Source organism: Xenopus laevis, chromosome 3L, assembly GCF_017654675.1.
Source record: "Xenopus laevis strain J_2021 chromosome 3L, Xenopus_laevis_v10.1, whole genome shotgun sequence".
In the NCBI taxonomy this organism is placed as follows: Eukaryota; Metazoa; Chordata; class Amphibia; order Anura; family Pipidae; genus Xenopus; species Xenopus laevis.
In genome coordinates, this window is record NC_054375.1 from 97243311 (window position 1) to 97257439 (window position 14129).

The following is a 14129-nucleotide window of genomic DNA, read 5'->3' on the forward strand; positions in this document are numbered from 1 at the left end:
GCTGGAGATTTACTACAGATGTTCGTTTGCACCTGGCCAGACTATGGAGCTGGCGCAAGAATTGTTGGTGAGGTGAAAGGGTAAATAGCTTGTTTGTTTCACTGTATTTTATGCACCTGATGAAGGCTGTTGTAACCGAAACATGTTATGCAGGATTGTCTGCAAAATAAAAACCTTTTAAAACACAAAGGTGTGCTCTCCGGCTATTTTCCGATTTACTTGGAATCCTTGCAGTCTGGCACGGGGACTGCGGCTTGTTGAGAAGCACTTAACACTCGGATGACTACTATAAGGACAATCTCATATTTAATCTGAGAGTTAGAGGAACTCTTGCTTCACATGATTGGATTTGGACCAGAGAGGGAATATAGGCAATGACTAATTTGCTGGAATGAGAGTACGACTCCCCTTTATGATTCACTTCTGGTTTGGTGTGAAATTGAGCAGTTGTTGGTACTAAAATATTCCTTGCTTTAATAAGGTATATGATGTGTTTTATAAATGTATTGTGGAAATATACATATTCTGGGTTTATTATTTTGGAAGAGACTGACATACTGTTTAGGAAATATATGAAATATGTTTGTGAAGATTCTCATTCATCCAGATCATGGTATATCTGTAGAAATAAGTCAAATCTATTGAACTTGCTGTGTTTTTTTTATTTCGTTTCACCAGTCATCCAACTGGCTTTCTCAATCAGAATAATTTGCAACTATGATCTTTTTTTGGGAATATATCCTCTAATATATATCCTCTATTGTCTGCCACATGCAATTCTGTTTTGGCACCTCTCCCTGGACGGTTTAATAATGGCTCAAAGCTCAAATCATGCTAATACAATCAACACATAACTTCATGACATGCTTGCTACAGATTATGCTGATTGGAGCAACATTCCAGAGGATATATTCCTAAAAAAAAGATTGTAGTTACAAGTTATTCTGAATTGAGAAAGCCAGTTGGATGACATGAAAAATACAGCAAGTCCAGTTGATTTGACTTATTTCTACAGATAATACATGAAATAAAGTTGGAATGCAGGGGTTCCCAGACTACACAGCAAAATTGCAGCACTTACTCTGGGTTTGGCCCGTGGCTTGAGCTGTTCCAGTTTTTTAGCTGCTGCCTCAATGGAAGCTGCAGCACCAAGCAGTTCAGTCTCAGCAATCACTGTGGGATCTTGTGGGTCAACCCACTCAGTACCTATAATCACATTAGGATAGGTTTAAGAAGTGTATGAAATGTAACAATACTGTTGTACATAGGAGATATATATATATATATATATATTGAATAACATACCAACTATTGTAAAATATAAGGACATTAGAAGCCACTGAAGTTCTATGACAATATAAAGGCAAGAAGCCACCCGCAAAGTACAGTCATATAAGGGATGGAACACTGATGTCTGTCCTTATATTTTACAATAGGGGGGTACATTATTAGTTAATCATGACATATCACTAGTAATTGGTTATACTAACATCACAAAGGCCCATTTATAAAAAAATATTTTATAGAATATACAAGCCTTGTGTGTTTTATACGTATACAACTGTACAAACGAACACACACACACTGATTTGTCACTAGTCATCAGACTCCAAAGATATGCAGCACTCCCAAGAATATATTAAATCATTTTATAAATATTTAATACTTTTAGAATGTAAGTGTTTTGGCCAGGGCCCTCTTAACCTTTTATAAGTTATTGGGTTTTTGTCATATGTAATCAGTACACCTATTTACTGTATAGTGCTGCAGAATATCTTGGCACTTTATAAATACAAGTCAACATATTGTACCATGTCTAGCTCTATTCTATCTCAATTGTTAACATTTTAAAAGAACCATTAAAAAAACATTACATAAAATGGAGGCTGGATAGAAATGTATACAATTTGCATAATTTACAAAATAAAGGATGAACAATGTGTTTTCACCAAATGAATACAAAGCTTCATGGAAATCTTTGCAGATGATGGATAAACAGTACCTTTCATGGTATCGGTTGTCTGAATGAGTTCTGTTACTGCTGCTGCAATACGTTTGGAAAATATGGACAGCTGGTGCTTTGCTTCTGGGCTTGGCTTCTGCAAAATCTAAAATGAAACATTTATTGAGTGTTATTGGTGTTTCAGCCCTGGCCTAACATTGGCACAATATTTCTGTATAATTTCACTGGCGTGTGTGTGTGTGTGTGTGTGTGTGTGTGTGTGTGTGTGTGTGTGTGTGTGTGTGTGTGTGTGTGTGTGTGTGTGTGTGTGTGTGTGTGTGTGTGTGTGTGTGTGTGTGTGTGTGTGTGTGTGTGTGTGTGTGTATATTGACCGATGAGTCAAAGATATGGATGTATTTTGTATTATTGCATATTTATAAATTTAGCTAGCAAATGGTACTCTGACTGAATAGAAGAGATTTGGAAGAAAATGGTTTTACAAGTCTTTGCCATGTTCTTCTTCTACTTTTTTACAATTTGGTCCTGTGTGCATTATGTTAAAAGTATTATCAAAACATAGTGGTCTCTTAAAATCAAAGGCCAAAATCATTCGACCCCTTACAGATAAAACATGCTCCAGCATCTCCAGGTAGGCAAAAGTGCATTCTGTGCCATATCTTAAGGCTCGTTGCCTGGTATCCATGTTGACGTCAGGATGATAAACTGATTGCTGCAGAAGGTAGATAATAAAACCAGGTTAATCATTCAAACATGTTTTTGCATTTTGTTCAGAATCCACCACTAAACTATCAGATAAATGTAGCAAAGCGTTGCATGGTAAGTGACTGTAAGTGAGTTTGTATTTTGTAGCATACAAACACCAACAGATACTTCAGCACATTATTTGTCTCACCTTGCAAGCTGTCAGCATTTCAGACACTGCCTTGCGGCTCAGGTTAGCTGTGGCTATGACATCCTCCTGCCGGCAAGAGTTCCCAGCTGCTACAGCTTTGGCTGTTGCTGTAGTGATTCCTTTGGTCATACGTATGGATTCTTCAGGGGATGAAGTCTTTTCAGGGATATCCTTTGAATGAAAAACCTAGAAAGCATTTCACAAAAAAAATAAATAAATAAATAAATAAATATATAAATATATATATAAATATATATATATATATATAATATATATATATATATATATATATATATATATATATATATATATATATATATATATATATATATATATCATGCAGGCAGAGCACACACCATTAGCCAAAAACAGAACCTCTGTGCCAGTCCGAATATAAATAGATACCAAGGTGAGTTGACAGCACTCCAAGGAAGTTTTGAGGCAAAGGTTTCAGCAAAATGTTCTGAACCAATACACCTACATTTGGTTTGCTGAAACCTTTGCCTCAAATATATATATATATATATATATATATATATATATATATATATATATATATATATATATATATATACGCTTCAGCTCTACAATAATGCTAAGTAGGTTTCAATAATTTTTATTGAAACATTTTTACAATAATGCTAAGTAATATCCCAGCAGGTTCATTTTTTTTCTACAACTGCGTTAAGACTCCCATAATTGCATCTTTATCAATATAGATACCGATTATGCTGTATATGCATGAAACCAACCCTTCAACACATTTGGAATATAACTAACGTTACAGAATTAGAGAACTTTCATTCCTTTCACCGTTAGCTCCTGCTTGATATGCTCTATTGTGGCTTCCAGAGCTCTTGTACCGCGTGTCGCCTCATCTTCTACAGCTTTCACAGTTTTCAAAAGGGAGGTCACATTTGTCACCATAACCTAAAGAAGCATAGTATGGAAACTAGTTCATGACAGACTGTGGTATTTTCTTTTGAATTTATAACTAAATGATTTATCAGGGTGCTTCAAACTGACTTTTTTCCTACTGCAAATGCCTCAGCCATGCTGTGTATCAATAGTGCACTGCAGATTGCTGGTTCATACTGGAACCAGCCACATAACTGATTCCAGTACAAACAAAATCTAAAAAATATCTGTCTTTTGCACAAATTCTGCATGTAGAGAGAGACAGGATTTCTGGTTATTTTAATAGAATGAGCTCTAATACATATAGGCAAGTGGAGCCTCCCCCCTATAAGATGTATTGGACCATTCATCTGCCACCCAACTCCTGCATGAAGGCAGAATGAAGAGAAACAGATACTGAGAGAGGAATAGTGAATATAAACTTGATTATTTCAGAAACAGTACAGAATTTTTAATTGATTGTATTTAGAAAGTTTCTTATTATAGTATGCTGAAGCCAATATTAAATTATTATTTTTGCGGTAGTTCGCCTATGAGAAACTCACATTAATCGTAATGCAATGGAATGTGTTTCCATGTCTTTAAGGGCTTATTTACTGATTTGAAAGTCACTAAAGAAAGCATTTACCTTGGCAGCACTCTTTAGCTGGTACATGGATGGGTCGTCTGCTGCCTTTCCAGCTGCACATTTTGTTGCTTCAATTAAATCACCCAAAGCCTTTGCCACATCTTTTATGGCATTGATCAAAACCACCTAAGAAATGATACTTGTGTCATTACTGAAAATTTGGAGTAGGGGGAAAAAAAATCTACCCCCTAAAATGTTGTGCTGCAAAATTCACAAGAGTGAGATGTTAGAATGTGACCATGCATATCAAGCCAGTAGATAAGGTTGGTCCTCAGTACAAGGGGAGCAGCCTCACATCCACAGCATAAGCAGCTAGAAAGCCACCCCATTTCATCATCACTATTTGTAATAAAGCAAGAACCTTCCACCATGACACGGCTTAAGAAAACCGAGGTTCTTTTATCAACGTGTGTCTTCACTAAAAAATGTTTTACTTCTGTGAAAAGCCAGCCTATATGTCTATATACTACCATCTGTCTCCTCCTCAGAAAATATGCCAACATCGACCAAATCCCATACTCACTTTACTGAAAATAAAGTGAAAAGTGGAGCTACCGTGCTGAGTACATTTACCTACTACCTTTTCATGCTAAATTGGGCCGATGCACTCTGTTTTAGAAATCCTCTTCGCTGCAGGCCCAAAGCTCTAGTTTAACAGGAAAAATTGACAAATATCAGGGCTTGTATTTAATGTGTTGTGCTTATTTGATCAAAAATTGTCATTTATACCATTTAAACAGTGCATGGGCTAGCACAACACAAATTCCTCCTCCCAGTAGTGACCTCAGAGCTATGGCACACATTGTTTTTCTTTTAAAGGAGAAGGAAAGCTCCAATCAATGGGGGGGGGGGGCGCAAATGTAAGAGCACCACCAAGAATTGTACTCACTTACCCAATACACTGGGCTTGTGCTCCTGTTAGCAGAAAACGGCACTGGCCCAGGGCACTTGGGAGAGAATGATCCTCTTCACTCCTTCTTTGCATGGATGCGTATGAGCAATACTGTCAAAAGCCGGCTTTCTCATCTACTGCGCAATAGTTATGTGGGGGCCGGACCAATACTAGCGGGACCCATGGGTTTGGGCTGACCTCACCCCGCCCCTTTTGTGATGTCATCGCCGGGAGCAGGTCCGCACGGGTCTATAAAAGGAACCCGGAAGTCGGATATGGGCGGGCGCAGGCTGAGGGAGGGACAGTTAGAGTTGTGAAAAACCCAACCTGCACATCACTACTGCGCAAGAGAAAGAGGATCACTCACAAGTCCCCCAGGGCATGTGCAGGTTTCTGCTAAAAAGAGCAATGCCCCAGGATATAAAGTAAGTCATTAAAATCCTTAAGAGGTGTCCTTATATTTGACACCCCCCTTGGATTGGAGCTTTCCTTTTCCTTTACCCTGTCACCAACCTAAGCATTGAAAGCTGATCACATAATAGCGTCAAAGGCAAGTTGGTAGCTTTTAAAAGGCTGGTGATAGGGCAGAGGGAAAAAGGATGTTTTTGCTGAACATACTTAATCTTCTCCATTAATGGCAAACAACATCCAAAGTTCCCTTCCCACCAGCATTAATGTAAATTGCTGGTGGGAAAACATAGTTGCCCAAAGTTGTCTTGTGGGGAACTTCGGGGTACTTTGCAATGCTATGTTTTACCATTGGCGATTTACATGATTGCCGGTGGGAGGAGGACTTCAGACATTTTTGGACTCAATCTGCTCCGGTGCAGGCGACAAAGTGTCCTGGGTGCCACAGTCTTTACAGGGTATAGAAATTAACACTAGGCTAATTTACACCAGGGCACTAACCAACAACAACCAATCAATGACTAACTTTGTTCAGCCAGCTTATAACAATAAAAAGAAGAAAACTGATAAGTTACCAGGTGAAAATGTGCCCAATACTAGCTCCCAAGCATTCACTGGACTCTAACAATGCTCACATGAACCCATTTAAATCTGGAAGCAATGGAACAGAAAATGATTATAATTGGCACTATTCAGCTTGGTAGAGTCTCATTCCATATACATTAAAATACCTTGCAGAGGGGTGATACTAGCATACATAAAGGCCATAGCATGAAGCTAAACAGCAGAAGTAACACTGAGCATAAGGTGGAGCACTTGTAAATGCAAACAGACTACTGAGAGAGGATTTTAGGCAATGACCAGACATATGAATGTATGGTCCATTTTTCTTTTAAAATTGCTTTCTCACTGGCTTGATAAGACAGCTACAACAAACTTCACCCTCTATCTGGGTGCATTTGCTCCAGGTGCTCCGGTTTTCTCCCAAACATACAGGCAGGTTAAATGACATGTGAAATATGCTGGTGTGTTTTTGTGCCTTTAAGTGGCAAGTTCTTGGACTATAAACTCCACATGCACATTCTCCGGAAAGGGCATGTAAATATAAGCATAATAAAAGTCAAACATGGCCTTGAATTATAAGGAGTGGGTCTACTGTGAATCTCAAATATCAATGTAAAGCTTACATTTGTATTATATACCTAACAACTATCAACACACTTTAATAATATAGATTTCTAGCTTTATGCTGGTCTTATCCTGTGTCCAACAGTCATAGCTAACACATTACTCCCATTTTCCTTGTAACGGAGGCAACTAATGTGATATACAGTAAAGCAGCTTCAATAGTGCTGCACGTGGCCATGGCAGATACAATGTAGAATTTGTGGCTTGCAGCATGGGAACTAGTAAGCGGCACTGCCACTTACAGGGCTGGAATTGTAGGAGAAAAGGTGAAGTTAGAAGCAAACAGGTGTATAAGTTATAGGTGAAATTTACAAGGGGTATTATCAAACCTAATTCTCTCTGCTTGTACCCATTACAGAACCTTAGGTTAAGATCCCTTAAAAATAAATAAATACAAGGGAGGAGGGTCAGCAAAATTACAGAACACACGGGCCAAACATGTTATTTGACTGTACCCCACATTCCTCTGTGTTCATTTGGAATACTGTTTCCAGTCCAGGACGTCTTATTTGCAGATAGATATACAGCTGGAGAGCGCACAAATGAAATAAAAGGTCAGTGGACCGAATTCAAAATTCTCTCTGGAACCTGGTGGATCCTTGGCATATTCTGCTTACCTGGGTTTCAGGATCATCAGAGCCCAAACTGGCAGCACCGAGCTTTACCACCTCGGCCAGCTGGGTAATTGTATTAGCTGATGACTGAGCTGCCTGTGCAAGCTTCTCTTGGCTGGATGCAGCTCCTGAAACCAGTAATTTTGTGTCTTCCACAAGTGCCTTTGCCGTTTTTAGTATATTCTCCCTGTATAAAGTAAAATAAAGCACAACTATTTTAATGAAGCCATACATACAATTATATAATGAACGTCAAAGTTGCAATTTAGCTGGATACTTGAATACATGAGCAGATGTGCAATGTCCAACTGAATATAATCAAATATTTGTCTCTCAGTTATAATAGTCATTGCACTGTAAAAACCACCACCACCAGTTTGACTGCAAACTACTGCTTGAAAATAAACTTCAGTTATGCCAACAGTATAGAGTGCCTGTTTTCCAAGCAAATAGCCTAGTGAATTGTCAGTTCAGTGCCCACCTCTGCAGAGAGGAATCTGAAAGCATTTTGGAGACAGCAGAACCAGAAGCTGCTGGGAATTCGGAAGTACAGAGGGCACAGATGGGGCACAACTATATAGGTGCACAAATATTACACAGGTTTGAGGGAGCTTTGATACTATTTATATATTTTTAGCAGCAACTGATCATTAATTTGTCCCCAACCTAAATGTGATTTCTTTAGGATCACCACAATTATACCAGTAAATAATTATGTCATTAATGGCTGCTTCCATCTTGGTGCTAATGACTGAAATGCCATACTACTGCCTAGTTTACTTACCTGTGGTCAGCAAACGATTCCTTATTCTCGGCATTGAGAGTTCCAGCTGTAGCAAACATAATAGTGGTGTCTAGATCTGCAATAATGCCAGAAACAGCACTGCTGGCTGTTATACAAGCCTGTGTCCCCTTGTTCCCAGCCTGAAAAGCTGAAAGTACCAGCGAAACCTAGATAAACAAAATTGCATGAACATTAAGACCTGGCAGAAGAGGAATGGGGGGGGGGGGTAGATAAGACTATGGGGTATATTTATCAAAGAGTGAAGTTAGATATCACCAAAGTCCACTAGAGTGAAAGTCCGCCACTCTCCATTCATTTCTATTGCATTTTTAAAGGTATACAGTTAGGTCCATAAATATCTGGACAGACAACTGTTGTTTTTTTTTTAATTACAGTCTTTTTTTTAACACAATCACTTCATTTGAGGGGCTCAAAAGTAACTGGACAAATTAAAAAACTGAAAATAAAATGTTAATTTCTAATACTTGGTTGAAACCCCTTTGCTGGCAATGACAGCCTGAACTCATGTACAATCACCAGATTCTGGGTTTCCTGGGTTTAATGCTCTGCCAGGCCTTTACTGCAGAGGCTTTCTGTTGCGGTTTGTTTGTGGGCCTTTAGTCTTCAACAAGTGCATGCTCAATTGGGTTCAGATCAGATGACTGACTTGGCCATTCAAGAATGACTATGAAGATTGTCATTCATCCAGGTCATAGTATATCTAGTATTGGTAAATCTAAAAACAACTGGACTTGCTGAGTAATCAATGAAGCGAGTCGCTGAGCAAATGGCTCAGCATAGGAGGGTGAACTCTACAGGGCAAAACTCAGCTGTCTTTCTACACCTAAAAGACAAGGGACACTCCTTTGAAGATAGCAAGGTCCAAATCTTGGATAAAGAAGACCGCTGGTTTGAACGAGGTGTGAAAGAGGCGTTTTACGTCAAGGTGGAGAAACCATCCCTGAACAGAGACGGGGGCCTGCGACACCAATTGTCTGCTACATACAATGCTGTTCTGACATCTGTACCCCGGCGGTTTCAGAATACTTCACACATCCATTCATGCAACTCTCACAAGGAACACCTCTAGGAGTTGCGTGACACATTGGATAATCATATCACAACTACACAGAATCTACACCTCTGTGAATTTCTTCAGATGTCACCTCTTTGAAGAGTTACAATGTGCCATTGTGATTGGATTAGTGGCAGAGTTTATATGACGAGAACTTCCCACATCAGTCAGTTGAACTGAAGAAGCTGCTCGGATGAGTAGTGAAACGTCTTTTATTGATTACTCAGCAAGTCCAGTTGTTTTTAGATTTACTTATACTAGATATACCATTCAAGAATATTCCACTGCTTTGCTTTAATAAACTCCTGGGTTGCTTTTGCTGTATGTTTTGGGTCATTATGAAACGCCTCCCAATCAATTTGACTGCATTAAGCTGGATTTGAGCAGACCGTATGTCTCTGAACACCTCAGAATTAATTTGGCTGCTTCTGTCCTGTGTCACATCATGGAAAAACACTAGTGTCCCAGTGGCACTGGCCATGCACGACCAAGCCATCACACTGCCTCCTCCATGTTTTATAGACAATGTGGTATGCTTTGGATCATGAGCTGTTCCACACCTTCTCCATACTTTTTTCTTGCCATTATTCTGGTAGAGGTTGATCTTGTTTCATCTGTCCAAAGGCTTATGAGTGGCTTGTACCTTGCAGTGCACCCTCTGTATTTACCTTCATTCAGTCTTCTCTTTATGGTAGACTTGGATATCGATACGCCTACCTCCTGGAGAGTGGTTTCACTTGTTTGCTTGTTGTGAAGGGGTTTCTCATCACCGTGGAAATGATTCTGCGATCATCCACCACTGACGTCCAGGTCTTTTTGCGTTGCTGAGTTCACCAGTGCTTTCTTTCTCAGCATGTACCAAACTGTAGATTTTGCCACTAATATTGTAGCAATTTCTCGGATGGTTTTTTTCTGTTTTTGCAGATTAAGGATGGCTTGTTTCACCTGCATGGAGAGCTCCTTTGACCGCATCTTCCACATACAAGCACCCCCCCCCTCAAATCAACTCCAGGGCTTTTATCTGCTTCATTGATAGACATAACAAAGGAATTGCCCACACCTGCCCATGGAATAGCCTTTGAGTCATATTGTCCAATTACTTTTGAACCCCTGGTCCAAATACTTTTGAGCCCCTGAATTAAATGATTGTTTTAAAAAAAGGCTTTAGTTCCTCACATTTTCATGCAATGTTTTTGTTCAAGCAACTGAGTTAAAGATGAAAGTCTGCAGTTCAACTGCATCTGAGTTGTTTCATTCAAAATTCATTGTGGTAATGAACAGAACCAAAATTAGAAAAAAAAGTTGTCTGTCTAAATATTTATGGACCTACTGTATTTATCATATTGATAAACACCATTTTAAAAATCCCATATAAATTAATGGAGATTGGCGTAATTTCACACTAGTGGACTGCGGTGATCTCTAACTTCACTCTTTGATAAATATGTCCCTATTAGCGATGTTCGGGCCAGCCCAATACCCACAGGTCGGGTGGGTTCGGTCCGACCTCGCACTCCTCTTCGCGGGTGGCCACCTTCAACTGTCGGCTTCCAACTTCCAGCAGTGCGCCTGCTCGACTCGCCCCTTTTGTGACATCATTGGCGGGGCTATAAAGGAAGCCGGGTATGGACGGCCGCGGGTGGAGGGAGGTCGGGCTTCGGGCAGGTGCGGGTCAGGGAAAACCTTGCATTTTACACAAACATTTCATAGCTGAGTGCAATGACACAAGCTTCTGATGAGGACCCATTTGTCTAAATATGGTGTGACATTAATTGCTTACTATACACTTAGATTGTAAGCTCTATTGGGTGTGGATTTCTACAGTGTCTCTTACTACCTGACACATGGGGGCAGATTTATTAAGGTTCGAGTTGTTTTTTCCACGAAAATTCGAGTTTTCGAATTGTATGTTTTTGGTCAAAACTCACATTTCAGGTTTAAAAAAAACCAAACCCGAATGAATCGAGTTAAAAAAGAACAAAAACTTGAATATTCAAGATCTATTATACCACGACCCTGGAAATAGCTTGAATCTGAAAATACACCACCTAAAACCTGTCGAGGTTATGTCAATGGCAGGGATCCCTTGAGCCATTTGAAGAGGTTAAACATGGTTGATGTTTTTTTATTCGAGTTTTGCCAAAAACTCGAATGCTTCGAGCGATTTGAGGTTATATTTTTGCTCCGAAAACTCAGTCAATTACGAGTTTTCGGGTTGTGGGACTCGAACTCGCAGAATTGGGTTTCTCATATTAGAGTTTTTTCTTAAATAAATTCAAGTTTCAAGTTCATTCCAGGTAAAAACAAACTCTAACACTGGACCTTTGATAAATAACCCCCTTAATCGCTGCATATTTATACTTATTCATATTTATACTGTAATATTGAACAGAGCTGTATATCGTAGCAGCACTTTATGCATACATACCTTTTCAGTCACAGCTCGAGCACATTCAATCAGCTCGCGTTTGGTGTAACTGTCAGTAGGGCATATCTGCAGAGCTCCAGCCTTCTGTACTAAGAATATGCAGCCATGTCCCAAATCCTGAATTCGTGTTTTAATCTGGGACCCAACCTATAAAACAATAAAAAAAAGACAGCAAGTTCACAACTGAAAGAATTAACAGTGGTGTAACTAGAAGTTACTGGGCCTATATCAAGACCTTTCTTGGAGCCCTACAGAGCCCCAAAACTTGTTGAAGGGAGATTATCTGTTTTATGCAAAATGCTTCACTGTGAAATCTATACTCCTGTGCTGCTGTTCTACATATTCACTACAGAAAGAAACCAATGCACCTACCAAGAACAGATGGTGCTAATGTTTTCTGAAAGCAGGTCCTTTCCAAAGGTCAGGTTTCTGGGTTGATTAGACAAACATGCCATAAGGCTAAACAATGGTTATTGCCAACACAAACATAATTTCCCCTCACTTCTCTTCATTCATGTAGCACTGTGACAGGTAGAGTGCAGTCTAGTAAGCATGCTTATGTCCAATTAGCCTTTAAAACTTTAAATAAATGTTGCACGTTATTTTAGTACAGGTATGGGACCTGTTATCCAGAATGCTCGGGACCTGGGGTTTTCCGGATAAAAGGATCTTTCCGTAATTTGGGTCTTCGTGCCTTAAGTCTACTAGAAATTCATTTAAACATTAAATAAACCCAATAGGCTGGTTTTGCTTTCAATAAGGATTAATTATATCTTAGTTGGGATCATGTAAAAGCTACTGTTTTATTATTACACAGAAAAAGGAAATCATTTTTAAAAATTTATTTGGATTATTTGGATAAAATGGAGTCTATGGGAGACAGCCATTCCGTAATTCGGAGCTTTCTGGATATCGGGTTTCCGGATAAGGGATCCTATACCTGTACAACAAAATATACACACCTACACTCAAAATGTTCACTCTCCTGCAATGCATTAGAGGGCAGGTACACGTCATATACTGTAGCAAAGTTTTTTTTAAGGAGTCAAAAACACAATGTATCAAGCAGGCAGGAAGCCCACCCTATTTATTGTGATGACCTGCACATCAATGTTTCACTGGGACAACACTCCCTTTGTCACAATACATTGTGTGTATGCGGCTTCTTTAAAAACATTTGTTTCAATATTTGGGTAACTACTGTTGGAGGGATAACTTTTTAGAGATTTCAATAGAGAGCTCATTTTGAGGTATGTACAGGAGACACTACAGTAATGAGGACAGTTCATCATTTTGTTGTTTGGTGAGGGACAATGGCTAGGTTAATGCTGGAAATATCTCCAGCAGGTGCATTAGGCCATTAATGAAAGTGGAGCACTGTGGGGCTTGGTATGGGTTTGCACCTAATGAACAAGATAACAGTATACTATTTTTAATGCAGAAACTAGTCACTTCACATTCAGTCACTTACCTCCTTGGGCTCTGCAGTGGCTGCAGCCATACGACCTTGGACAGAAAGATTTCCATAATCACTTGTCACTTGGGATGCCAAACCACCAAGCTCCTCTGGGTTGGTTACAGATTTGGTCATCTGAAGAAGAACGCCAAGTCAAAAAAAGCAAAGAGCAAAGCACAGGTAAATAGTATTTGATGTTGAACCAACTATTAGAAAAGTAATACTTACCTAATAAAACCTATTAATATTGTAAAATCTATGGTTTTCATGCAAACAAGGAAAGATACTCCATGTTTGGTTCTTTGTAGCTAGGTAATTAATAATAGGAGCACAAAGACATTTCCCCTACCTAATTGACTTTTGCTAATCTGCATAAAATAAACATGCATTTTATAAATTAATAGAATAGTTAGAATGTATTTTCAGCATATTTTCCATTTATTGTTCCCCTTTAGTCAAAACTAAACAACAACTAAAACACACCACTAAGCACTGCAGCCCATTCTATGGCATTAAGTTTGTCTCTGCTCACTTTCCTTACCATTTCCTGAGCAGTCACTGCAATAGCTTTGGAGTATTTAACACCAGTGGTCTGATAGTCAACAAAGGTCCCAGTGGGCTCAGGTGGTGTCCCTTCATCCAACTATAAGAGGAGAAAGTCAAATTAATTTTTAGATATTAAACAAAAATGCAATCCTGTTCTCATACAAGATTAAATAGCCTTGCACAATGAAATGATCTAAAAAAATAATATAATGTGAAGCAAATACTGCTCATAATGCATTGGAAGAAGAAGATGACAGATAATAGAAGAAAGGTACAATGTCTACATTGTACCTTTCTGAAACTGGTTATGTACCGCTTTATTTGTTTCTGATTCTGT

At 39.0% G+C, this 14129-nt stretch overlaps 1 protein-coding gene across 3 annotated transcripts in view; it reads right to left on the reverse strand.

Moving 5' to 3' along the window:
* Positions 1–14129, reverse strand: part of LOC108711290 (talin-2) — a 118237-nt gene that overhangs the window by 7501 nt on the left and 96607 nt on the right. For 2 of the 3 annotated variants that reach the window (XM_041586665.1, XM_041586664.1), the window contains exons 42-53: positions 13788–13889; positions 13262–13381; positions 11791–11937; positions 8288–8454; positions 7507–7690; positions 7345–7416; positions 4402–4527; positions 3669–3785; positions 2856–3041; positions 2565–2672; positions 2003–2108; positions 1082–1206 (exon numbers count right to left, since the gene is read on the reverse strand). In XM_041586665.1, the coding sequence (XP_041442599.1) occupies positions 1082–1206; positions 2003–2108; positions 2565–2672; positions 2856–3041; positions 3669–3785; positions 4402–4527; positions 7345–7416; positions 7507–7690; positions 8288–8454; positions 11791–11937; positions 13262–13381; positions 13788–13889 (1560 nt within the window). The remainder of the gene's footprint in view (positions 1–1081; positions 1207–2002; positions 2109–2564; positions 2673–2855; positions 3042–3668; positions 3786–4401; positions 4528–7344; positions 7417–7506; positions 7691–8287; positions 8455–11790; positions 11938–13261; positions 13382–13787; positions 13890–14129) is intronic. The other variant, XM_018252882.2, reaches the window with a different exon arrangement.